This window comes from Canis lupus, chromosome 11 (genome assembly GCF_011100685.1).
Source record: "Canis lupus familiaris isolate Mischka breed German Shepherd chromosome 11, alternate assembly UU_Cfam_GSD_1.0, whole genome shotgun sequence".
In the NCBI taxonomy this organism is placed as follows: Eukaryota; Metazoa; Chordata; class Mammalia; order Carnivora; family Canidae; genus Canis; species Canis lupus.
Window position 1 is genome coordinate 54,190,717 of NC_049232.1, and position 27,633 is coordinate 54,218,349.

The 27,633-nt window shown below is 42.1% G+C and overlaps 1 protein-coding gene across 3 annotated transcripts in view; it reads right to left on the bottom strand.

Moving 5' to 3' along the window:
• The window catches only part of FBXO10 (F-box protein 10), a 63,072-nt gene that overhangs the window by 23,803 nt on the left and 11,636 nt on the right, over nt 1-27,633 (bottom strand). For 2 of the 3 annotated variants that reach the window (XM_038552867.1, XM_038552865.1), the window contains exon 2: nt 852-1,442. In XM_038552867.1, the coding sequence (XP_038408795.1) occupies nt 852-1,436 (585 nt within the window). In that variant the 5' untranslated portion in view covers nt 1,437-1,442. Of the gene's footprint in view, nt 1-851; nt 1,443-2,646; nt 2,774-27,633 lie in introns of all 3 variants that reach the window. The other variant, XM_038552866.1, reaches the window with a different exon arrangement.

Here is a 27,633-nt window from a genome sequence, read left to right on the forward strand (position 1 = left end):
TGAGAGACAATTTGTTGTTACTTGGTAGTAACAGTGGTGATATAATTATTACTGACCAGGTTTGAAGTCTAGATATTATGTTTCTAGGCAATGTAAAACTGCAAACTCTGCTGCCAGGAGTTATCAACATGTCAATACATCCTTTGGTTTGAATACAGCTTGCATTCTGTGTTCCTAGAAGGTTAAGTGTTGGGCTGGTATTTCCTTTTTTTTTTTTCTTTTGAAGTTCGATTTGGCAACATATAGTATAACACCCAGTGCTCATCCCGTCAAGTGCCCCCCTCAGTGCCCGCCTCCCCTTCCTCTACCCCTTGTTTGTTTCCCCGAGTTAGGTGTTTCTCATGTTTTGTCACCCTCTCTAATTTGGGCTGGTATTTCCTAACCCTCTCCCCAGTCCCCTTGGTAAAAGCCTGACCTTCTCTGACCCTCCTCCACAAGGTGGGGCTAACGTGCTAAAGGTCATTGGTTCTGCATAGCCTCTCCTGGCTTTGGCTAAGTCCGGGCAAGAGGTGTTCTGTTTCCTGTCACCATGTGGCATACTCCAGGACCTGGCTTTCCCACCTAGTTACTTCACCTGGGGTTCCAGTTCGTTCAGTGTGGAAGGGAAGAAGTACAAAGCAGTTTGGGTCTTGAGTCCTCGACTTATTTTTTAATATAGCTTTCCAGGAATAAAGTAGAATGTTGATCGTTACTGATCCCTTACCCGTTTCTCAACTGGTGCAGAGGTCAGAGGAGTGTGTTTTAGGAGTAACGAAAAACTCCCAATTTTAACAACAAAGGGGTTACAAACCCACTGAGAAGTGGCCCAAGTCAGGACTGAAGAGGCCACCCATCTGGATGTGGATACCCACCTTGAACATGAAGGGTGAGAACCAGGCGGGCATGAAGACAAGGTTGCACAGGCGTGTGGTGGAGCAGTGCTGATCGATGCTGGCAAGCAGGGCCACCTCACCCAACTTCCCGTGCCCTACGATCTCCACGGGCACCTTCAGGATGATTTCACCTTGCTCTTCGTACACGCCTGGAAACAGCTCAATTCTGTCATACAGGCTGGCCATGGCCAACGCACTACCCAGGCTGTCAAACTCGTGGCCCGGCCCAACGCTCAGGGTACGGCGTTCCCTCCTCCGACGAAATAAAGAAAAGCAGACGGAGGACTCCAAGTCCAGGGCGTTCTTGGTCCAGGTCTTGGAGGCCAGGTAATGCTGCTTGAAGGCCTCCCTCCAAGACTCAGGCTCCACATCAGGCTGGTTGGGCCAGTTGGGGTGGCGGCATTTGGTGCATTCCAGACACAGCTGCCGCCAGCGAGTGCTGTCGAGACTGAGGATCAATTCATACCAGGCTCTGCAAACCAGGCTGCAGCGGCCCAGGTCGGGCAGGTGCAGGTAGGCTAAGATCATGCGCCACAGCTCCAGGGGGAGGCCGCCAGCCTCCATGGTCACCTGAGGGATAGACATAAAACCAGAGAGGTTTTTGCTGACCTTGCTTACAGCTCCCCTTCTTGAAATATTTCCTGCCTTCTCCTGACCCCAAGAGTGTGCAAGCAAACAAGGCACAGCCAATCATAGGACTCTATCCCTTCAACTAGAATCCTCTTCTGGGACTTTTCTACCTGGAGTCAGCAGGGAAGACTCTCTTTTCTCTTGATCAGACATTATATCTGATCTGCTATCAGCCATACTTCCCACTTGTGGAGAAAACCTTGCGGTACCAGAGCCAAGCAGAAGTGAGGAGGTGAAAGATGAAAAATGAAAAAGAGAAAAAGTAAGTGATCACACGTGTATGTGTCCTGGTGGTACTGATTCCAGATTCCTGAAGCTGCCCTGGAATCTTCGGTTCTTTCTTCAATTCTACAGGGTACCTCAATGACCTTTTTTGCTTAAGCTGTTTTTATTTGAGTTTCTATGACTTGTAACTAAGATTCTGAACTAATACAGAGGGAACCCACCTTTAGCTGTTACAGTCCTAGAGCTCTGGATTCCCTAGACTCCCAAGGAAGGGACCTCTATTTCTTCGTACCAAGAGGAAAATGAACTGAGACAGTGAGTGTCCATCTGTCAGTCTCTCCTCATTGCCAGATCAAATAATTACCATTGCTTTCTCATGTAAGGAAACTTCAGGAAAGACTGATGCGGGATCAGAGGCTGTGAGTTTTGGTCCTGGCTCTGCTACTGATGCAACCCTACTGTCTTAAACACCTACCCCACTGGCTGCCCAGCCATCTGTCCCCTTGCTTTTTGCCCCACACCAACAATCTACATTTTTAGAGATGCAGGGTCCCCTGGTAGCCATGTCAGAGGACAATACTACCCCAGACCATTGCAGCAAACAGTTGGACTCTGGATGGCTCCAACTGGGCCACTGAGCTCTCCAGGGGAATACGAGTTGCAATTCTAGAATCAGGTTGACTTCTTTGCTGAATGGAAGATAATGAATGGCTTCTTTCCTAAAGCTATAAAACTCAGGAAAAGTTGCCAACGCCCATTTTCTTTGCAGGGGGGTAAGGGTGGGGTGGGGCAGAAGCAGCTAGTCTACATTGAGAGAAGAATGAGTCAGAGACACAGAAACAAGCAGAGAAGGGCAGAAACCATCCCAATTTCTCTATAGCACTCCAGGTCACAGCTCCAGCCCATGCTCAAAACTCACCTTTATCTTTGCCTTTTGAATTCCATCAGCTAGCTCTGTACTCTTGTGATAAATTCTTTTTGCTCAAGCTGGCTTCATTGAATTTCTGTTATTTATACCTCTCATTTATGAGTGTCCGTTTCCCCACCTAACACACAAGGGGACTGTGTTAGATGACCTAGAGCAACTTCCAAGTCTGAAACCCTATAAAGTCTCTAGACAACTAGAAACTAAAATTGGAAATAGGGCAGACTTCACAACAGACTGTAATCAAGTTGTTAACCTCTTCAAGGTTTTGGTTTTCCTCTCCATTTAATGAACATCATGATCATACCTGTCAGCTATCTAGGCCTAGGAAGGCCAGAAGCACAAATGTGTGATTTATGTCTACAAGAATTCTAGACTTCATCATGACAGGTCTGGTTTTAACTCCACAGATTAGTATTAGGGCCATGTTACATAGGTTTTTCTGTAATGATCACCTAGTATGACTTTATTAAGTCCTTGACAGCACTGAAGAAAAGCTAGGCTCTGGACTGGTAAGCATTACAAAGCAAAGGCTGGGCTCCTGGTAGCTGTGACTCCCCCAAACGAACACTGCTTTATTTACAGTGGTCTCCGTGATAGCCATGTCTCCTGTTCCTCACCTCCTCCTTTAGCTATACGTTTTCAGGCTTTTCAAGAGAAAATGGTTCTTTTATTCCTTCTCTATCCTAAGAAGGTAAATATAGCTAGGTGATCACATCCATTCCCTTGGCTTCAACTATAAAATCCAGATCTCCAGGCCCAATAGTCTCTCTCAGGCCTTCCACATACAGATAACCAATGCCTATTGAGCATTTATCCTGGGATGTTCCACAGATACTAAAAACTCAGCATTATATTCAAAACTGAACCTCAATTTTCATGTTAGGGCATTACAAAAAAACTGGAACTAGATTCTCCCTCCTGCCATGAAAACTATACAGTTGGACCGAATATATGCTTTCAGGCACCGAAGAGTAAACTGCACAGGACCGTAATCTTTGAGAGAAGGGAAATACAATAGGGGAGCATGTAACTGCTCTAGTTTTCATTCGGGGGCACCTTCTCATTGTGGGGTAGGGAGATGGCACCCAAGTAGAGTGGCAGTCTCACGGAGCAGGCAGATAGTTCTGTGATGCTCAAAAATGGCTGGAATCTGTGAGGCAGGGTGGGGTGGGTGGCCCGTTTCTTGGCTCAGAGCTGGACTGCCCATGCACAGAGCATGCCTTCATCAGACTTAGTGGAGATCGCCTGTTACAGGGTAAATGGTGATAGTAAAGATCATGTAGACCTGGGAGATAATGGAAGTCCAGCCCAGAATATGGAATGTTCACACTGAGACTCAGAAAGGATATGTCACGGGAACAGATTCAAATTAGAAGAAAAAAGGCAAGCTTGATAGGATCAAAGGGTTCTGGCAATAACGTAACTGCCTGTTAGAATACTATTTACCACTCAAAAAAAAAAAAAAAAACCAAACAAACAAAAAACAAACCCCACCAATATCTAGGCTCCCTCAACACGCCAGCTACAAGGGAGTCCAGAAACAGACTAATATGTATATGGGCACTTGACTTTTGACAAAATATCAGTGCAATTCCATGGATAAACAAAAGCCTTTTCATCAAATGGTGCTGGAAAAACTTGAGACCCATATGAAAAAAATGAACTTCTGATATAAGCCATATTCAAAAATTTAAGATTGATTTTAGACCTCAATACAAAAACAAAATCTATAAAGCTTCTAGAAGAAAACATAAGGGATGCTTGGATGGCTCAGTTGGCTAAGCATCCAGCTCTTGATTTCAGCTTGGGTCATGATCTTGGGGTTGTGGGATTGAGCCCTGTGTCAGGCTTCATGCTCAGCAGGGAGTCTGTTTGAGATGGTCTCTCCCCTCCCCAGGCTCCCTCTCTCTCTCACACACACCAGTCTCTATAATTAATAAATACATCTTAAAAAAATAACCTAAGAAAATATGCAACCTCAGGATAGGCAAAGATTTCTGAGAACACAAAAGGCACTAATCCTAAAAAACAAAAAATAAATTGGTCTCTCAGAATTTTCTGCTCATCAAAAGGCATCATTAAGAAAATGACAAGTGAAAGAATGGGAGAAAATATTTGCAATGTACATATAGGAGAGACTATATCAAGAAGTCCTATAGCTCAATAATAAAAAAAAATACAATAAAGAATAGGCAAAGATTTGAAAAGAAACTTCACAAAAGAAAAACAAACAGCCAAGAAGAAGAGATGCTCAACATCATTATTATTCATTGCTTGATTTGTATTAAAACCATAGTGAGATAGATGTGTGTGTATGAGAGACTCGCTACAATGGTTAAACAAACAAACAAAAAAACACTAAAAGCATCAAACATACATTGCTTCATACATTGCTGGTAGGAGTATAAAATACTACAATCACTTTAGAAAACTATTTGGTAGTTTCTTCTGCAATTAAACACACACCTATGTTATGACCCAGGAATTCCACTCCTAGACATTTACCCAAGATAAATGAAAATGTGTATTTACACAAACATTTTTATGAGAATGTTTACAGAGGTTTTATTCATAATAGCAGAACAAACAAAAAACTGAAAACAATCCAAATGTCCATCACCAGAAGAGAAGATAAACAAATTGTGGTATATTTATGTAATGCAATACTATTCGGCAGTAAAGGGGAATGAATTGCTGATATATATACAATAGACAGGTGAGCCACAAAGATATGTTAAGGAAAAGAAACCAGCCACAAAAGACAACATATTGTATGATTCCGTATGGGTGAAGTTTAAAAACAGACTAATCTACGGTGATAAAAATCAGAATAGCACTTGAAGGGGTCCCATGGAAACTTCAGGAGTGAAGGAAATGTTTACATCTTCACTGCTGTGTTAGTAACATGGATAAACACATCTGAAAAAAGCTCACTGGACTGCGTGCTTCTGTTCTGTGCATTTTATTGTATGTAAACTTTATCTCAATTAAAAAAAATCGTATAAAAAAATCGTATAGATTATCATCTCTCCAGGCCTGCTCTACCACCTATACTCCATGTCTCAGTTAATGGTACCATCATCTTCCACTTTGCCACCCTAGTCAGTAACCAGGGAAACCTTCCTGATTTCTTTTCTCTCTTCTTCTCTCCCAGATAGTCTCTCACATCCTGTGTTTCTGCCTCCTTAAGCACTCTCAAATTAATCCTTTCCTCTCTCCCCTGTCACCAAGTTGTTCCTGGCCTCACTGTCTTTAGTTTGGATTACCACAGATTCTCAACTGGTCTCCCTGGAACCAGTCCCGCCTCCTCCATCCAATCCACTTCACACACAGCCACCAAGGGAAGCTTTCTAAAATATAAATGTGGGCATGCCATATATCAGCTAAGAATTCCTCAATGGTTCCCATGGCTTCCAAAAGAAAACCTAGTACAGATGACAGGACATGTGCTGGTCTATTTCTCTAGCCTCATCATTGACCTCCACCCCACCTACCCTTGCGCTCCCAATAGCACCTTGCTCAAAGGACCTTTCTTCATCCTCTCTCCTCAGACGTCAAGTGCCTCTTCCGGCCTCCCACAACTACTTTAGTTCTATCATAGCCTTCTTACAGTGTAAATGAAAATGGAGTACACAGAGCAAATGTACAGTTTAGTGAATTATTTTATAAGGCAAACATCCTACTAACAACTACCGAGATTAGAAAACAGAATTTTGCCAGCTACTCCAGAAGCCTCCCCATGTGCCCCACTCTAATCCTCCCCACAAAGGTAAAACATATTCCTGTTTCTGTAGTAATCACTTCCTTGGTTCTTTGTGGTTTTATCACCTAAGTATGCAACCTGAGGTTCTAGAGATTTAGTTTTGTCCTCAGGTTTTTAGCTTGGTATGTGTTCGATTCTCATTCCATCCACAGGGTTCCATTTCATCCCTTTCCTTTCTTTACAAGCTGTCTGTTGAAGAACCTCAACAATCTGACCAGTTTCTCAGTCTGAATTTTGCTGACTGCATGCTTTCTCATCGGAGAGTTCACCTTGTTGCCCTGTTGTCTCTTCTGCACATTGGCAGCTGGATCCAGAGGCCTGATGAGACTCAGGTCTTGATCCCTTTAGCAAGGCTACAAGTGGTACTGCATGTTTTTATCAGAAAATGTCCACAAGTCCGGCCATCTCTTTTCTGATGTTAGTGTCCACTGATACTCATTGCCTGGATCCATTAATTCACCTGGAGGTAACAAAATGGTACTAACTCTAACTGTATCATTTGGTGGATTCTTTTGATGAAGTAATTATATTAGGAGATGCTCCTCTTCATCTATTCTTTAAAGTTACCCAGTTGTACCATATATTTAGGAAAGGCCTTCATTTCCCAAGTCTCAAGACAATGAATTGTCTTTGTGATTCTTTGAAGGTAAGCAATTTGTATGTGTGTGTATTATGAGAATCTATGTATTTAAATATATTTTACAGGTTTCAAGTCTTTGAAATTGCTATTCTTATTGAAGCTCAAATTGAACCTCAATTTGGTTCCTCAGTCATTTTGACACAGCCTCAGTAATTTTTGATAAGTGTCCTTGCCATGTGGTATGTCAAGATGTTCCTGGCTCAGTTTTTACATTTCCTGCCCAGACATGGTATCAGACATGTAAGAAATTTTTTAAAAATTTTATTTATTTTATTTTATTTTTTTTTTTTAAGATTTTATTTACTTGAGAGAGAGACAGGAGGGAGAACAAACAGAGAGGAAGAAGCAGACACCCTGCTGAGCAGTCTGATATAGGACCCTGAGATCATGACCTGAGCCATAGGCAGACACTTAACTGAGCCACCCAGATGCCCCTAAGATATTTTTTAATTGAAGTTTTTATTAAGATAATTGTAGGTTCATAGGTAGTTGCAAGAAATAATACAGAGAAACCTCTTGTATACTTTCTCAGTTTCTCCCACTGGTAACCTTTTGCAAAACTATAATCACAACCAGCATAATGACATTGATATAATCTATTACCTTCTTTAGAGTTCCTCAGTTTCACCTGGACTCATTCATTGTCGTGTGTTTGTATTATGTTCTAACCATTACCTTTTATCACCTGTGTAGGTTTGGGTATCCACTAGCACAATCAAAATACCAAAAAGTTCTGATACCACAAGATCCCATCCTGACTCCTCTTCCCTGTTCTTAATCCCTGACAACCATTAATCTGTCTTCCATTTCTAAAACTGTGTCACTTCAAAGATGTCATATAAATGGAATCATACAGTACATAATCTCTTGAGATTGGCTTTTCTTTCCCTCCCCGATCAGCATAATTCCTTAGAGATTCAAGTTGTGTGCATCACTAGTTTGTTCCTTTAAAATGCTAAGGAGCATCCCATGGTATAGATGTGCCACAGATGCATCCAGATAATCTTGTCAAATGCATTCACGCATGTAATTCCAAACCGTATCAAAAATAGAGTATTACTATCACCCCAAAATATTCCCTCATTACTTTTCTGTCAATTCCCACCCCAAACCCCAAGCAGCAACTGCTGTTGTGACTTTTCCACCACAGACTAGTTTTGTCTGTTCTAGAATTTCATATAAATGGAAATACGTAGTATGTATGCTTTTGTGTTAAGGCTCTTTCACTTAGTATAACATTTTTTTGAGATTCATCCATTATGTTGTATGTATCAGTAATTCATCCCTTTTTATTGCTGAGTAGTTATTTCACTGTATAATGTATTGATATATCAGTTTTTAAAAATCGATTCTACTATGGAGGAAAGACTGAACTGTTTCCAATTTGAAGCTATTGTGAATAATGCTACTGTGAATATTCTTATACAAATGCTTTGTGGGCATATGTTTTAATTTCTCTTGAGTAAATACTTACAAAAGTGGAACTGCTGGGTCTTTTCTCCAAACAAATTAAATTTTTTTTTTCCAAACAAATTATACCATTTTACACTCTCACCAAGAACGTATAAGAAATACCACTGCTCTACAACTTCACTACCATTTATTGTTGTTGGTCTTTCTATCATTCTGGTGGGTATGCAATGGCATCTCATTTTGGTTTTAATTTTCACTTCCCTTGTGACTAATGATGTTGAGCACTTTTTCATGTGCTTACTGCCATTCATGTATCTTTCAGGAGTGTGTTCACATCTTCTATTTTTTTAATTGGCTTGTCTTTTTAATATTCAATTGTAGGACTTTTTAATATATCCTTTACCAGATATATGGTCTGGGAATACTTTCTCCCTGTTTATAGCTTATCTTTTCCTTTTCTTGATGGTGTCTTTTGATGAGAAGTTTTACATTTTGATGAAGTCTAACTCACCTTTTCCAAATGACTGATCCCTTCGGAGAAGGCTTTGCTAATTCCCATGTCAGAAAGACATTTTCTTATATATATATATATATTTTTTTTTCTCTCTCTCTCTCTCTCTTCCTTCCTTCCTTCTTTCTTTGGCAGAGAGATAGAGCCAGAGAGCACAAGTAGGGTGAGCAGCAGAGGGAGAGGGAGAAGCAGACTTCCTGCTGAGCTGGGAGTGGGATGTGGGGGCTCAATCCCAGGAGCCTGAGATCATGACCTGAGCTGAAGGCAGAAACCTAACCAATTGAGCCACCCAGATGCCTGACATTCTTCTCTATATTTTCTTCTAAAAGTGTTGTGATTTTGACTTTAACATTTTGATCTATGATCCATCATGAATTAATTTTTGTTATGGTATGATGCAGTGGTTGAAATTAAATTTTTTTATGTGAGAATTCAGTTATTCCAGCACCAGTTGTTGAAAACAATCTACTATCCCCAGTTGGGTTGTTTTGGTACCTTTGTCAAAAATCAAATAACAGTAGCATGGGTCTATTTCTGGGTGATTTATTCTGTTTCATGGATCTATTTGTTAATCCTCATGCTACCACCACTCTAGCACATTTCTGACATTTTTCCTTTAATGAATTATGCTTCTGGTGTCAAGTCTAAGAACTCTTTACCTAGCTCTGGATCCTGAAGATTTTTTTCTTAAAGTTTTATAATTTTACCTTTTACATGCAAATTAGTGATCCATTTTGAGTTAATTTTTGATTAAGATGTAAGGCTTAATTTGAAGTTTTTTTGTTTTTGTTTGCCCTATGATTGTTTGTCCCAGCACCATTTGTAGAAAAGGCTATCGTTTCTCCATTGAATTGCTTTTGTACTTTTGTCAAAAATCAGTTGAGCTTATTTTTGTCCTCATTGCTTTAATTGGAAGTCATATTTCAATACCACAACCAGTGTATTAGAGATGTTTATTTCTACTAGGTTTGGTCATTGTTTCTAAGGCTTTTCAATGGATTCCTGGCTCCTCTATCAGATTGTGGGGTTCTTTGGAGATAGGGACTGGATACTTTGATCTCAGAAAGTTCAGTACCTGGTGCTGATCCCCTTCTCTACTCCAACTAGTCAGAGCAACAGAAAAGTGAGAAGATACACCCTAGGTTATTCTAATACCAGGTCCACTCTTCGCAGATACAATGAGTGTGACTCTGGTTTTTCCTATGCTCCAGGTTCTTGCAGGAAATGATGCCAATAAGTACATCTACTGTACTTAACTACATGATTTAGTATTACCCACAACTGACTTGACCAGAGTCACTGGAAAAGAAACAGGTCGGCAGTACTTCTGGTAGGCCAAACTCTTCTATATTTAACTCTCACATAACTCCTCCTTTCTCTCATAGCTTCCTATCTTGTACTCCAAATCCTTCTCAACTTTCTTCCCAGATCTTTTGTGGCTCTAATTATTCTTTTCCTAATTTGACTATTGCTCTTATTAGGATGTCATTTGCATAAGAAAGGAGTTCTGATGCCAGGGCTACTCTGAGGGGGTTAGATGTAATTCAGTCTTAATTAGAACCTTTCCTCAACTCTGTTTTTGGCACACCTCACTTAAAAGATAATAATGATAATAATAATAATAAAATGTTACTTTGCTGTTTCTCCATAAGGTCTTGGTGACCTGTACAAGGTTCTCTGAATTTAGTGACTTCATATATCACATTTCTTCTAGCTAGTCCCAACCCTTCACAAGGTTCCTTTCTTCTGACTAGCTCAGATTCAACCTCCTTCTCCCACATAAAGACCATCATATGTCCCATACAGTTTACATTTACCTGTCTAAATTTTTCATCTCCCTATTAAAAGGAGCTCATTTATAATACGTTCCTAGTTATCTTTGCTTCACTTCTTTTTTTCCTTATTGTTTTGCATTTCAATTTAAAAACACCAGAAGAACACTATTATCCTCATTTTAACAAGTTCCTATATGAGGCGCGTCTGAGTGGCTCAGCTGGTTAAGCATCTGACTCTTGATTTCCACACAGGTCATGATCTCAGGGTTATGAGATTGAGCTCTATAATGGGTTCTTCACTGGGTGTGGAGCCTGCTTAAGATTCTCTCTCTCTTCCTCTGCCCCTCCCTCCTCTGTGAAAAAACAAAACCAAAACTAGTTCCTATATGAAAGTAGACAAATTATCAACCACTCAAGCATTTCTTCCCAAAGGGTAACCTTTTTTTTCTTTTTTTTTTTTTTTTTTAAAGAACTTACTTACCTGAGAGAGACAGCATGCGGGCACACGAGAGAGAGAGTCCATGCGTGGGGTTGGGGAGGGTGGTGGGCAGAGGTAACAGCAGACTTACCACCGAGCAGGGAGCCAGACTCTGGGCTAGATCCTAGGACCCTGGGATCATGACCTGAGCTGAAGGCAGATGCTTAGCCCACTGTGCCACCCAGGTGCCCCACCAAAGGGTAACCTCTTAACAAGGGTCAACTGCCGCCATCTGAAAGGAGTTTTTTTTTTTTTTTTTAAGAGCTTTGACTTCTTAGGCTCCTTGTTCTCTTTGTTTCTATCTCCTACTTTCCAATTTATTAGCTTCTCTGACTCTGCTGTTTTTCCTGAGAGCATCATAAATTGTATACTTTCCGACATGCCTTAACCAGGATGTTCTTTCTACAGGAGACAACTCTGATAGCTGTATGTGAGTGAATCCACTAACCTTAAGGGGACCTAACCCACATAGCCTTTCAGGTGAGAGACTTCCATATGGCCTTTGGTAGGTCTGCCCAATAGGGCCCTTCTCTGGGACCTATTGTTAATGGTCACTATTCTAATTCTCCAGAGGATATAAGAGACCCAAATCACAACTACCCAAATTACAACCACCAATGCATCTTGCTTCACTGCTGACTGGAACCTTGTTCACTATGTGTTTGACCCAGCCAACCTATTGTATGCCCCATATGACATTGCACAGCACCCAGCACTGCCAATCTCTGTCCCAGAAGAGTTTCCCAGTTACTCTAGCAGTCCATCAATAAGGAATACTCTGGGCCACTACAACTGAAGTATGAGTATGGCAAGAACCAAACACACCATTTAATACCTGCACCAAGTACATGCTTAATGGTGTTTTTAAGTAAATGAATAGGTAGAGGTGAATTTCCATCATGGTGCCACCCCAATTTTTATCTCATTTTTGCAAACTTATGTAAATTTACTATAGAAATACAGTTTCAAGGACCTTCACTCTCCACTCAAGTTTCCTGCATCCATATAAAAATTCCCATGTAGAAATTCTTAAAATTCAACTGGGAATAAAAAATTTAAAGAATAAAAAATCCTTTTATTCCTTAGTTCATTTGTTTTGCAAATATAGCCCTTATGGAGTGTGGGGATACTGGGATGAGAAAACAACTGATAGGAAATGGACAGCCTGGGATAGCAAGAATTGAGCACTATTGCAGCTTACAGAGCTCAGGCTATTTTTAAACCAGGCATGGTGAGATTTCTGTAACAGTGGTTCTTAAAACATGGCTCTTGGCCATCTACTTCAGAATTACCCAGGGCTTGCTCCTACTCCCACTTTAGATCTCCAGAATGAGACTCTCTGGAGTGGAATTAATTATCGGCATACTTATCAAGTTCCCTGGTGACTGCATGAAAAGGGTCTCCCTTCCACACTTTGATGTAGCATCCTCAATGAATGACTCTCTTCAGTTTTCAACCTTCTTGGTGATATGGACCTCCCTGTATTATCTCAAAGTCAGAAGACTTGGACCATGCTGTATGAGACCTTGAGGAAGTCACTTAATTAAGCCCTGGCCTTTGGTTTCCTCATATATAAACTAGAGACCCTGATACTACCCCAGAAGATTTTTGCAACCAAGAAGAGATCCAATGTTCACTGTGCTGGGAATTAGTGCTTTTCAGCAACTAGTCCCAGTTTCCCCTCCTGCATACCTGATAGGATTGTACTGGCCCTTCCAGTGGTTGGGTGGGGCACATGGCTAGTATTAATCAGTGAGTTTTTTTTTTTTAAGATTTATTTATCCATGAGACACGCGCGCGCGCACACACACACACACACATACAGAGAGAGAGAGGCAGAGACACAGGCAGAGGGAGAAGCAGGCTCCATGCAGGGAGCCCAACGTGGGACTTGATCCTGGGACTCTAGGATCACACCTGGCTGAAGGCAGGTGCCAAACCGCTGAGCCACCCAGGGATCCCTAATCAGTGAGTTTTGAGAAGAGGTGTGTGCTATCTCTTGACTAAAGATTTAACTGCCTAGGCAAGACCAACCAGAGCTCTGTTTTTCTCTGGCATAGCAACTGGCAACATTTGAGACAATAGCTACTCTTGTAGAGTCCCCATGCTAACCCAAAATAGATACACATCATACATAAAACATAATCCTTTGTTTCAGGTTAAGGCATTAAGAATTTGAGGACTGGGCAGCCCCGGTGGCTCAGTGGTTTAGCGTCGCCTTCGGCCTGGGGTGTGACCCTGGAGGCCCAGGATTGAGTCCCACGTCAGGCTCCTTGCATGGGGCCTGCTTCTCCCTCTGCCTCTCAGTCATGAATAAATAAATAAAATCTTAAAAAAAAAAAAAAAAAGAATTTGAGGACTGTTGCTACAGTATAACCTGTCCCTTCCTGACTTATAGAGCATGTGAACCTCTAAAGGCCACTAGCAGGAAGCTCCTGGACACCCTGAGATGGCCCATTCCATGGTTTGTCTGCAGCCAACTTTGGTATATTTCCTAAAACTGAGCCAAAATCCAGCTCTTAGCTCCTTCTTCAGTTGGTTTCAGTTCTGTTCCCTTGGAGTCCCTAGAGTTCTGCTCTCTTATAGATGTTGCATGTTGGTTTGGGCCTTGGATGTGAACAATGGAAGCTTGTATTCTATTGTAGATTCCTCAGGAGGGAAGTGGCCTGATCAGAGCTCTATTTCAAGATCCATCCACAACAGGTAGAACAGTGAGCAGAAACTTACAACTCCGCAAATATTAAATGACAGTTTCTTTCCCTCAGGATGATGTGAGGGTCTCCAGAGGATTTGGGGCAAAGGTGCCTGGAAAGCTAAGGGTCTTGTGGCAGGCCTGTCAAGGGAAGGAAGATATGGCAGCAGGGGATTTTCCACATTTCAGAGCTTTCTTTCCTCCAAACTTGGACATGTCCCCAAATCTGGCAACACCCCATGGGCTGAATCTAGAATGAGGCTGACAATTCTACACATAGGACCCTCCGAACTCAAAGAGGATTTCCTTTTATTCAACTGTCACACTCCCTGTTGTTCCACTTGGCTTTATTTACTATATCTTTACACTAATCCATGGGGATCTATGCAGCAACAGGGATTTCTATAACCAGGTAACACTTGAAAAAAAATGTATTCAAGTTTTGCCCTTCCTTTTTCCCATTGAGGCCTCTGAACTATGGAATTAAAAGTAACGAATGTCCCCTAGGGCTGGCGCACCTGGAGTGTGAGCCTGTAAAGAGCTGGAGAAACAAAGTGGGAACTTGTTTGGGATGAGGGACCAGGGCCTGAGGTAGGCCTCAAGCTGTTTCCTTTGTGTGTTCCCAAGAGTGTGAGAACTCAGAGCTTCTGTATGGCACTCTTAACCCTCTGGGCCACAGGGTGTCCCCAGCTTTAGTGGGAGGGGCAGAGGCCACCCTCTTGGGACAGGAGTCCCATAAGACCTGAGTCTCAACAAGCAAGCTCTACTGCTTCACAGCCTTGTGACTTGAGGCAAATCCTTTAACCCCTCTGAATCCATTTCCTCATATGTAAACACGTTCATGATGGCTGTCCTGCTACATTTCATGAGCATTTCAAGAATTTCCAAAGAAAAATAATCATTTATTTAACAAATCTGAATATATTGTTTACTATCACACTAGGCATTGTTCTAAGGACTGACAAGCAGTGAACAAGACAAAGTCCCTACCTTTAGAGACAATAAATTTAAAAAATAACAGATACTGCAAGGAGAAAATAAAGCAGGCTAAGGGGTGTGCATATGTACCTGAGCATGAACATGTGTGCCACTTAGATAGGGTCATCAAGGAAGGTCTCTGAGGAAGTGACATTTGAATAGAGATCCAAATGACATTTAAAGTCATGGGATGGGATGAGATCACTAGAGAAAAAAAGTCTGATGACCAAGTCCTTGCCAGGTGAAATCTAAAGGGCATGAAATGGAAAAGGACTCAGCAAAGGAGAAATTGGGAGTGAATACTTAGAGGACTGTACAGGGCTCTGATCAATGTGAGGCACTCAAAGTGAAGCTTTGCTTTGCTGTCTAGACTCCCACTGCTTTTGAGAGAAAGGGTCTATTGGCCTATTAGGTTTGCTGAGCATCATGATGGGGAGGCAGGGTGGGCTTAGGAGTAAAACCTCTAGTGACATCTATATAGTTCATTTAGGCTTGTGTGAGTGGATTTGTGGGGCAGGTGGGAGGGACACGAGGGAGTGCCGAGTTATACCACAAGGACTACCATGTGAAAGTGAGACAGTGTTTGCAGAAGTAGAGTGCCCAGGTGATACAGTGTCTGAACACCTACTATGAGGAAATTCACCATGATGAATTAGATACCTTCTCTGTGCTCAAGGAGCTTATCTTTTTATAAAAATATGCTTTTCTTTATTTATTGTCTGGCTCCCCTGAGCAAGTCCCATAAGGACAGAAAGGCATAGGAACTTTGCCTAGATCTCTGCCTTGTCTGTGATAGGTACTCAATAAACATTTACTAAATGAATTATCACTATCATCATCTGGTGTATTAGAATAGCTGAGACTATTTAAACCATTAGCCACTGAATTCCTACCATGACATAGATCCCTATCGAATAAAAAAAGTAAATGAAGCTTGAGTATGTAGTCCACACTTACTACATATAAGATTGTATGGTGAAGCACCATGAGGGAATCAGAAACAAGATAAAGACCCTATCCTCAACTCTGGTAGGAGACAAAGCTATCTCTACTCCCATAAAACCAGTATGAGTGAAGAGGTGCTCAGTGCCATAAGAGGGAAAAAGCCTTTGTTTAAAGAATATAAATGTGACCTCCAGGTAGACAAATCAACCAGTAATAGCAGAAGGCAACCATAACAGCAGCAACTACCACTTACTCAGCATGAATATTTGAAAGACACCATATTAAGCACTTTTCATGCATTATTTCATTCTATTCTCCCAATATCCCTCCAAAGCTTTGCAACTCTGAATGCTGTTCCTAGGACCCAGGAGCTGGTTAGAAATGCCAACTCTTGGGCACTATCTCATACCTACTGGATCAGAACTAGCATTTTAACAAGATCACCAGGGAACTCCTGTGCACCTATGTTTGAGAAGCCCTGATCTAAAGTATCACTTTACAAGTGAAGAAACTAAGTCTGGGAGAAACTAAAGTGACAAATGACTTATCCCAAATCACTGTGCTGGAGAGCCGCAGAATCCCCTTGTGAACCAGGTTTGACCCCCAAAGACTAGGTTTTCAACCATTAATAAGCCAAGCTTCAGGGAAGAGCTGGCCTCTGAGCTGCACTCTGAGATATGGGCAGGGCTGGGGCATCCAGGGAATCCAGGAAAGGGGACTGCAGGCAGAGGAAAGCATGGCAGCAAAGCTGCAGGGTATGGAACCTCTAAGCAGGCCGAGGACACAGTATGAAGCTCAGTCTGGTAGCAGCTCCAGGAGTCTGAAAGGGTCAGGAAAAAAGGCTGGCGGAATCAGTTCACAGAGCTTTCATTAATTTTGCGGGCAGTGGGGAACTGCCTTGAGTCCCAGCACAAAAGGTCCTACCCCATAATGAGATGACTCCGATAAAAGGGACCCAACAGGCTTTTCTTTTTTTTTTTTTAATTTTTTTTTTAATTTTTATTTATTTATGATAGTCACAGAGAGAGAGAGAGAGGCGCAGAGACACAGGCAGAGGGAGAAGCAGGCTCCATGCACCGGGAGCCCGACGTGGGATTCGATCCCGGGTCTCCAGGATCGCGCCCTGGGCCAAAGGCAGGTGCCAAACCGCTGCGCCACCCAGGGATCCCCCAACAGGCTTTTCATTTGAGAAAGGGGACTTCAGAACTCTGCTGTGTATATTATACAATCAGCTCCCATGTTCTTCATTGTTTACTGAAGAAAATGCACTTACTTCCTACCTAGGGGAGGCCAGATCAGTATCAAAGTGGCAGGAATTCTGCTTTTAATAAATGAAAGGGGTGGGGGAGATTCTAGAACAGCTCAGAACTCTATCTAGTATCAACGAAGGGGAAAAACATATATCCTCCCTGTTATGAAGCATACTGAAACCAGTGAAAATAACCACAAACTGAACTAATGAAGCAACTGTAATAGGTTTAGATCTTTCTTCAAATCAAAGTAAATTTCTCTGGAGTTTTGTGGGTTTTAGTTTGAAAATAGAGTAAAATACTGTAAACCAAGAAAGAACCCTGTATACATACCTACACACATACTACTGGAAATGAGACAAAACTTAAGGCTTTGAAGATGACAAAAATCGCAGCTGGGCTTTTCATCATTTCTTCAAACCTCAGCTCTCCTCAGCCTGAAAAATAACCAGCTGTTTCTTATTTTAGCTTTGAAATTTGATGGCATAGACCAGAACGCTGTGTTCTGATGCACGTTTGGTGCTGAGTGTGGTTGGTAAGGGCCCTCTCTCCCTCCAATGTGCAGCCCGCTCACAGCAGTTCACTTAGAGGGCACTGGGCTTGAGAAATCCTAAAACCTGGGTTTCAGTCCTGATTCTGATCAACTGGGTGACCTTGAGGGGGCAGGGAACAGTGTACTGAGAGCTTACTAAACCAGGTGCCTTTTATATGTCATCTAAGTGAGCAATTACAACTTCAGAGGTAGTGGTCTTAGCCCCAATTCCAGGAATAGTTACTGTGCTTTTTATTTAGTTAGTAAGTGGGACAGCTGTGGTTCCTACACCTGGACTGAGTCCAGAACCTCTGCTCTTTCCACTACAACAGCCTGCCCCCAGTTCCCTTCCTGAGCTTCTGGGATTCCTAATTTGTGAAATGATGGTGGAGGACCTTCTAACCTCACCATACAGACACATAAGCTCCCAGTTCATGAAATAAGGATGACTATAATCCTGCAATTATTACGCATTATTAGTTCTGGGCCTCCTCCCAGGCATGGTCTGTGGAGGGAACACCTGATCAGAGCCCTTCTCACTACCTCCTGCCTCCCACACGACCACACACTGCTCCAACATTTCTCCTTAATCGCCCTCAGCTTGAGGCAGTTCCACACCAAGTGATTGTTACTTTATTCTTGAAATTACACATTCAATGGAGTCAGACCATCATGTGTCTCAGCTTATCTATGAAAGTGGGGATAATAATACCTTAGGGAGTTGTGAGGATGAAATGAGAGAATGGATGGAAATCCCTTTAACATTGTGTCTGACGCATAGTAAACACACAATAAATGGTGATGAATTCCTTTTCTCCTAAGACCCTTTCCTTTCCCTAATTTCTTTCATTGTAATGCATTTGAACCAATCCTCCAACATCTTAGAAAAAAAATTAATTGATGGGCAATAATTTAGGGTTTTCTGTGTGAGGCAGGGAACAAGGAGACCACAGAGGGAGTGGAGCTCACTGCTGAGCCCACTGCCCCACTCCGTGGCCAACAATACAGACACTGACACCAGGCCAAGCAGTGGGTGTATTCTTTATTGTCACCAAGCCAACATGTTTTGTAGCTGCTCACCATCCAATTACAAAAGAGAGTGAGACTTCTTTCCGGAGCAGTCATTGGCAGTAACAGAAATTCACCCCCGTGGGCGTTGCCCCCAAGTTCCAAGTATCTGTTCTAGTGAGTATTCTGATTGCAGCAAGTGCAAACAAGGGAGGGCTTATCTTAAAAACTTATGTGAGCTATTAAGGATATGGGATTTTATAGACTAGGACCATGTAGGGTTGGGTCTCCCAGAGTCTAGAATGAAAGGTCTGGATCCATCCACAGCAGCCCCAAGGCTCTCAGTGGCTAGCCCTATGGGTCTCTGCTCATCTCATGTCTCAGCCACTACCCATGGGTCAGCTCCAATCTCCTTTTACCTGGAGTCTACACACCCTTTTCTGTCTCAGTGCTTCTGCTTCCCTGTAATACCAGCTAGCCAGTATTACTAAAGGCCTCACTCTACCTCATGGCTTCTCTCTACATACCATTTCAGCTTCAGTTTCTGTGGCTTAAGTGCTGTTCCATAATTCCCAGTTCACATTTCTAGGAACATGCGTCTTGTTTTCCAGTAGATCATATTACAGGTCCTTGGTGAGCCTACGAATTGGCCGTTCTTGGGTCTGACATTCAGCTCTGGCCCAGGAAGTTCTGACTAGGGAGGAGGAACAGAGCAAGATTTTATGATAGAAAACATGGTTATGTGGGGCTGACATGACTGAGAGCTGTGGAGGTAGAACTTTCTCTTAGGTCCATGGGAATAACAAGCAGCACAGCTGACATGTGGAATACATCTCCACATATTAGAGAGTCCCACACTAGCTCTCCCTCATCTCTGCTGCTGTGGATCACCAGCAATGCCAAAGCACCGCCACTGGCATTAGTTGGTGGGTGAAGGGACTGCCTGACCAGACTCCTCCTTCCCCGTCAATGGGCTCATGAAGAGGTGATGTCTTCCCCCTTTTACTTGTACAGATTAATTGAGTTAATTCCAATCATATCCTCTTCTTTCTGTGTTACTCTTCCAAGCCACTACTTGGCAAGGTGGACTGTGGTAGCCATGACTTTTGTCTGCCCAGCAAACCTTCCTTCTTCTCGTTGTTCAGAGGAATTCTGCTCCCACTCCATTTAGTCCATTTAGGGGTGGGGCTATCATTCATAGTGCCTCAGCCCTCCATCTCATACTTGGCCCAAAGTAGAATCAGAAGATTCCATCACTCCCGCCAAGGATGGGGACCACTCAGGAGAGTTTGTTTGAGGAATGAAGCTGAATTAAGACATGCAAGATTTCAAATCTAAAAAGATTTTTTGAACCCCTGGATCCAGCTATGCAGTTTTATAAGCAAACATTTTCTTTTTAAAGTTCAAAGAGTCTATCTAGTAAGTTAATCACTTGCAACCAAGAGTTCTGACAAAACAGTATCATTTTCTCAAGTAAATTCTTTCCTCTCTTTCCTTTTTCCTCCCTCATCACATTTGTTTTGTGGGTCCTTAAATGACTAATCAAAGCTGACATACTGTGTTATGATTAGTCTACCACTAAGTGGGATGAGATAAATAAGAGATCAAGTGGTCTAAGGTCCTCATACTGTCCAAAACAAGACAGGGATATTTACCACCTCTATAATTTATCAACTTTCGTTAAATTAAAATTTCAAGGGCAAACATTAAAGAAGAGTAAGTAGGGATCCCTGGGTGGCGCAGCGGTTTGGTGCTTGCCTTTGGCCCAGGGCGCGATCCTGGAGACCCGGGATTGAATCCCACGTCAGGCTCCCGGTGCATGGAGCCTGCTTCTCCCTCTGCCTATGTCTCTGCCTCTCTCTCTCTCTCTTTCTCTCTCTGTATGACTATCATAAATAAATTAAAAAAAAATTAAAAAAAATAAAGAAGAGTAAGTATATAATGTCCAAACTAGAAGGAAAAAGAGAAAATGACTAAAAACATCCCAAAAGGAGGGAAGAGCTAAAACAAAATGGAGTGCTGGCAGGACAAATACATTAAAAGCATAAATACGAAGACCGACTTAACCCTAAATACATCAGTAGTTATGTTAAATAAATATGGACTAAATTTTCCAATTAAGAGACAAAAACAGGTGATGAAAAAACAGAACCCACATGCTATTTATAAAAGACAAATCTAGGGCAGCCTGGTGGCTCAGTGGTTTAGCGCTGCCTTCAGCCCAGGGCCTCATCCTGGAGACCTGGGATCGAGTCCCATATGTCAGGCTCCCTGCATGGAGCCTGCTTCTCCCTCTACCTGTGTGTCTCTGCCTCTCTCTCCTTCTCTGTATCTCTCATGAAAAAATAAATAAAAATTTAAAAAAAAAAAGACCTATCTAAAACACATAGCACAGAAAGAATGAAACTAAAACGATGGGAGAAGATATACCTTGCATAATCAAAAACAGATGCTGTAGCTACACTGGTATCAGATAGTTTAAGGCCTCTTCCCACCCCCAAACTAACCAAACAAAAAACCCCACCATTCTTTAAATAGAGATAAAAAGGGCAACCTTATAATGATAAAATGGTTAATTTACCAGGAAGATATAATAACTTTTTATTTACATACATTTGATAATATGGCTCAAAGATAGAAAAAATTAAAAGTACAGGCAAATTCATAATCATAGTTGGATATTTTAACACATTTCTCTCTTTAATAGGTAGAATAGACAAAAATAAATCAGAAGATCTGAATTAATAAGTTTGACCCACTGGAATACAGAACACTGAATCCAGTAACTACAGAAGTCACATTATTTTCAAGCACACATGTAACATTTATAACGGACCATAATCAGAGACCTAACAAAAATTTCAACAAATTTCAAAGGATTAAAATTATTCAGAACAAGATCACGGACCATAATCAATTAATAAAAGATAACTAGAAAATACTCACGTTTGAAAATTAAGAAGCACATTTCTAAGATACCTATGAGTCAAAGGGGCAATCACAATGGAAATTATAAAATATTTAGAAATAAATGGCTAAAATACCACATATCAAAGCTTGTGAGCACTTCCTAAGCAGTATTTAAAAATCGAAAGAATACAAATGAGGGGGGCCTGGGTGGCTCAGTTAGTTAAGGGTCTGCCTTCAGCTCAGGTCATGATCCCAGTGTCCTGGGATCAAGTCCTGAGTTGGGCTCCCTGCTCAGCAGGGAGTCTGCTTCTCTCTGCCACTCTCCCTTGCTCACTCTCTCAAATATATCTTAAAAAAAAAAAAAAAAAAAAGGGATATGAATGAATGAACTAAGCATCAATCTCAAGAAATTGGAGGGGAAAAAAAAATCCAAGTTATTTCCAAGGAAAGTAGAATGAAAAAATAAAAGAGCAGTACTCAATGAAATAGAAAACCAACTTACTATGGAGAATACCCATGAAGATAAAAGCTGGTTCTTTGCAAGGAAATTACTGAAAACTAAGGAAGAGTAAATGGGAGAAAATTTAAAAATGAAACTGGAACAAAAAGGAGCACATCTCTACAGATGCTGCACACATTAAAATAACAAGAAAATATTATAAACAATTTTATATAAATAAATTTGAAACCTTTAAAGGGACCAATTCCTGGAAAAATATCACTTAGTAAAACTAAAGAAGAAAAATTTTTAATTGTTTTATAACTATTAAAAACATTGAACCTTGGTCAAAAATAACAAAATAAAACTTCCAGAACCAGATGGCTTCGTCACTGAATTCTCCAAACATTCAAGGCACAAATGAGAGGAAACTAGAATGGATGGTAGGTGAGGAAGGTAACAGGCATTAGTCACATTTTTGCGCTAGCTGTGGCAGTAGGGATTATACTTTGTCCCACTAACCTTCCTCCTGTAAATTTTCACAGAAATTACAACCAACCAGAATCCTACAGATGTATTTGGGTGGAGTGAATTTAACAAAAGAAAAGAATGTAGAGAATACTATTAATAACCTAACCAGAGTCTCTACTAGCCAGCATACCCATCCTCCAGATAGGAGTGTCAGCTGATTACAATGTACTAATGTCCCTTCTCTGGAAAACTGCCACCTCACCTGGTTATACAGTTCCCCTCCTCCCTCCATCCTGCTTCTCTCATTCTCCTTTTCCTGAGCAGGTTTCCTAGTATACCACTTGAACACGAATTCCCATCATTCTAGGCCCTGCCTCTACAGAATAGGATCTAAGATATCATTATTTAGGAGAGTGAAAAGAGACTCACAGAGTAGGAGATACCCTTAAAACATGTAACTGACAAGGGACCAAAGTATATAAAGAACTCCAACAAATCAGTAAGAAAAACTGAAAAACAGGCAAAAGACTTGAATAGGCAGTACACAAAAGAGGATATTCAATTAATAAAAAAGCACTCGACATTAGTAGCAAGCAAGGAAAATTAAAACCACAAAAGATATTATAGACCCACAAGAACAGTTTAAAAATTTTAAACGGATGATACTATTTATAAGAATGTAAAAGCAACTGGAACTCTTGACATACTGCTGGCAGGAAAGAAAACTGGTACAATCTCTTAGAAAACTGGCATTATCTAGCAAAACAATTCCGCTCTGACAGATTATCTAAAAAGAAGCTTCACAAATACAACAGAAAATGTCTAAGGATGTTCTCAGCTGCACTGTTCTTGATAGTCAGAAGCTATAAGCAACACAAATATCTGTAAACTATAGAATGGATTATGACATATATCATGAAACACTGTACCAATGAAAATGAGTGTGGTAATCTCATGGATGCAACACACAAAGCAAAAGAAGCAAACACAAAACACACACAGTATAATTCTATGTATGAAATTACAAAACTAGTAAAATTAAACTATACTGTTTAGGAGTGCCAATATAGGTGACAAAACTACAGAGAAACATGATTATCACTTAAGTCAAAGTAGTGGCTTCTCTGGGAAAGAGGTTGATTTAGAAGGGGTGCTACTGAGTACTGGCAATGTTCCACTTGTTGACATGGATGGTGGTTCCATGTATATGTCTCTTAGAATTGTTTTTTTTTTTTTAATTGTTTTTTTTATTTTTATTTATGATAGTCACACAGAGAGAGAGAGAGAGAGGCAGAGACATAGGCAGAGGGAGAAGCAGGCTCCATGCACCGGGAGCCCGACGTGGGATTCGATCCCGGGTCTCCAGGATCGCGCCCTGGGCCAAAGGCAGGCGCCAAACCGCTGCGCCACCCAGGGATCCCCATGTCTCTTAGAATTGTTAAACTATGTATATATTTTTAAGATTTATTTATTCATGACAGAAAGAGAGAGGCAGAGACACAGGCAGAGGGGGAGGGAGAGAAGCAGGCCCCATGCTCCCATGCAGGGAGCCTGACGTGGGACTCGATCCTGGGTCTCCAGGATCACACCCTGGGCCGAAGGCAGTGCCAAACCACTGGGCCACTGGGGCTGCCCTATGTATACATTTGTAGGGTTTCCTTGCATGCATTATTATATCTCACATTTTTAAAGTTTAAAATAAAGAAAATGAGGGGCGCCTGGGTGCCTCAGTTGGTTGGGTAGCTGCCTTTGGTTCACATCATAATCCCAGGGTCCTGGGATCGAGCCCTGTGTTGGGCTCCCTGCTCATCAGGGAGTCTGATTCTCCCTCTTCCCTCCCTCCACTTGTGGGCATGTGCTCTCTCTCAAATAAATAAAATCGTAAAAAAATAAAGACAATGAAACGAACATACCGATTATTGTTTGATTCTTAGAAAAGTTGAGGTAACTTCATTTTTAAATTAAAACCTTGCTCCCAATTCCTAACAGAGTATATGCCATTTAAATTTGCAATAATGCCTACTTTTCTTGGGATTACAGGTGGAGAAACAGTTTCCTAGGAACAGCAATATGGTTTGCCAAGAGTCTTCCAGACTCCTCTTATATATGATAAGGTAAATAGGCATCCAATGTCCTAGGATAGCTACCTGCCATTTGAGAATTCTTAGTAGGCACAATCCTGAAGAGGAGATAGAACCAATTCGCCAAAACGCCTTGGGTTAGGGTTAGGAAGGGACTGAGCCACCGAACCCTGACAAAAGGTTTGAAAATAGGGTAATCTCCTGAGTGGTCTGGGGTGGCCCTGACCAAGGCTGCTAGCACAAAAGCCGCCACCCCTCCCTCAAAGAGAACTCACTAGAGGACTGGGGGAAAGCAGCCTGGTGACATGCTCAACACACTGCCCAGAGTGAGGTGCTTCAAAAGAGAAAGGCTAAGCATGTGAGCACAAACTAGAAAAGCTCTAACCTTGGAATCCAGGCATGGGATCAAGCTGACAGGAACCTGGTCCAATAAGGGCACTGAGCAGCAGTGACCACACATCCTTGGAGCATGCAGGACAGCTCTTCAATAGTGATACCATATAGCTGTGTCAGAAATAACAATGTGGGTGGACTGCTTAGACTCTGGAGTTCTCTCTCCTCTGGAGAGTGGAAGTCAGAGTGACTTCTTTGGATTGTTTAAGCCCCCAGGGCACTTGGAAGTGGGAGACTTCAGAATTCTCACTAAAGGCCATTAGAGGACTTGGGAGATTACTTGAAAAGTAAAGAAATTTTCGACTGTATTTGAACCCAACTAGTGAAATGAGGCCAGGTTAAACCTGGTTTAACACAGGTTAAATATCTGAAATAGGCAAAATCTTAACCAAGTGTCTCTATTATCTACCTTTAGACACACAATACCACGTGTATGAGCAGGAAAGTAATACATCACTAACAGAAGGAGGGTAATGAGAGAAATGAGCAGGCATTTCAAACAAAGTCCATGATAGGTGACTTAAGAGAAGGTTCATTAAGACAAACTGAAAGAACAAATGCTTCTTGTACCATCTATTACTACTCTGTGACTGAGACATGTAAAAGGAATTCGTTTCTTTTACGTCTTCCTTGTAGAGTATCTTAATATGTGATATCTCCTCTCTTCGTAAAGTAGGCTCCATGCCTAGTATGGAGCCCAATGCAGGGCTTGAATTCACAACCCTGAGATCAAGAGTCAGACACTTAACTGACTGAGCCATTCAGGTGCCCCTACTATGTGATGTCTTCTTGGTTGTCCAGGACACTCCCACCTCTCAGAGCTCTCCCTGGCTCCTAATCTACACCTTTATCAGTGCCCCACAGATCTGCCCTTGCACATGGTAATGCCCTCAGACTATCCCCCCAAAGATTACGAGTTCCCTAAACCAGGGTCTATCTTTGTTTTTACCTCTATTTCTACTTATTCCCACTCCTCTTGGCCCTGGCACCAATACATGTTTCTTAAAGGAAAGAATGGAGGAAAGGAGGATGGAATAGTATGAATGCACTGCACTGGAAAAAAAAAAAAAAAAAAAAAAGAAAAAACCAAAACAGAGGACCACCACTAGAAAGCAGAAACCCACAGTGAGCTGAGGACTGCTTGACCATGTATTACTTAACAGCTACTTGTGCTATCATAAAAACAATTCATCTGATAACCATGGAAACCAAAATGAAGGCACTGTGGCGAGGGTGGCTCTTTTCAGAAATCTAAAAACAATAAGAGGCCTGAAACCAGAAAGACAAAGAAATCCAAGTGCTCCAGGCCAGAAGGAAATCCTTTCCTAAAAGCCCTGACAAAGCAGCATTTTCTTTAGCTTCTAGAGGCTTCAACGAGAGCTAAGGGACCCGCAGTGACAGATCATGAAATAATTCAGACCTCTCTGTGTGCTTCTGTCCCTTGGGGCCAGCTGCTAGGAGGAAAGCTCGCTGGGAGACAGAACTTACTGTTATTATAAAATGTACTGAGAACCAGCAGAGGGAGAGAAATAATTTCTCCCCTAGCTCCTGGTAGGTGTACAAGCACATAGTAGGTCTCCACTAATACATGCTGAATACATGAATTATCTTAGAACTGAGGGAAAGCACAGCGTCTGGTTAACAGTATGTGTTCTTTCTACCACCCAGTGCCAACATGCTGTTGGGGTCCAGGAATTAAAGTCCTGTCCTCATTCTGGGTCCAGTTTCTTCATGTGAGAAGGGAGACAGCTGGATCAGAGTTTCCCAGGCATCTTCCTACTCCATCAGTCACTGTACTGTTCTTTTTTTGGTGGCAGCACATGCCTGGCACTTTTCTTTCCCCCTCAGAAGGAATCTGATACCCATCTGCTCCGGCACATTAATGTTCCCATCCTGCCTGACTCATTTGGTAGGAACAACAGGTTCACATGCCAATTGTAAATGAGAAGTCAAAGGGGGCCCAGGAAGAGAAAGGGGGAAAGGATCTCACTTGGCCTCTTTCTTAGGACATCCTAACAGTACTCTTTTCAGGACTAAATATATACAACCTGAAGTGTGATTATTCTAAATACCCCTCATGTGAAGCACTCTCTAGCTTACTAAATTAACTCAACAGTATTTACATGGAAAAATTGAACACTTCTGCGCCGGACACTGTGCTAAGCCCTTGACACAGAACCTCACAGCAACTTCACAAGCTAAGTACTATCATTATCTACTTTTAACTGATGAGGGTTTTGTCTGGCTCAAGGTCACACAGCTGGTAGGTGGCCGAACTAGGATTTGAACCCAGGTCAACCTGACTCCGGAGTTCGGTTCTTCAAATGGCTGTCCCACCTGTTCTCCACTGCAGTCCTAAGACGGAGGCAGGGCTGGGGTTACCACTTCTACTTTAAAGGATGGAAACACAGACTCTCCGAGAGACTTGGGGCTTGCACAGAATACAGAGGACACATAGTAGGTGCGCGGCCCCAGGCGCCCCTGCCTTCCTGGGGAGGGCTCTTCCCATCCCAGGAATCTGCTTCTTCCTCTTCGGCTTCACTCACACACCCGCAAAACCTCAAGGCTGAAGGCAACCGCGGAGGTCCACTTTCTCCGCCGGGCCGTGTTACAGGCTGGGAAAACGGGGCACAGCTCTCCTTCGGCGGCGCGGCACAGCCTCCAGGTGCCGGCGGAGAGCGGGAGCGCCGCGGGCGGCC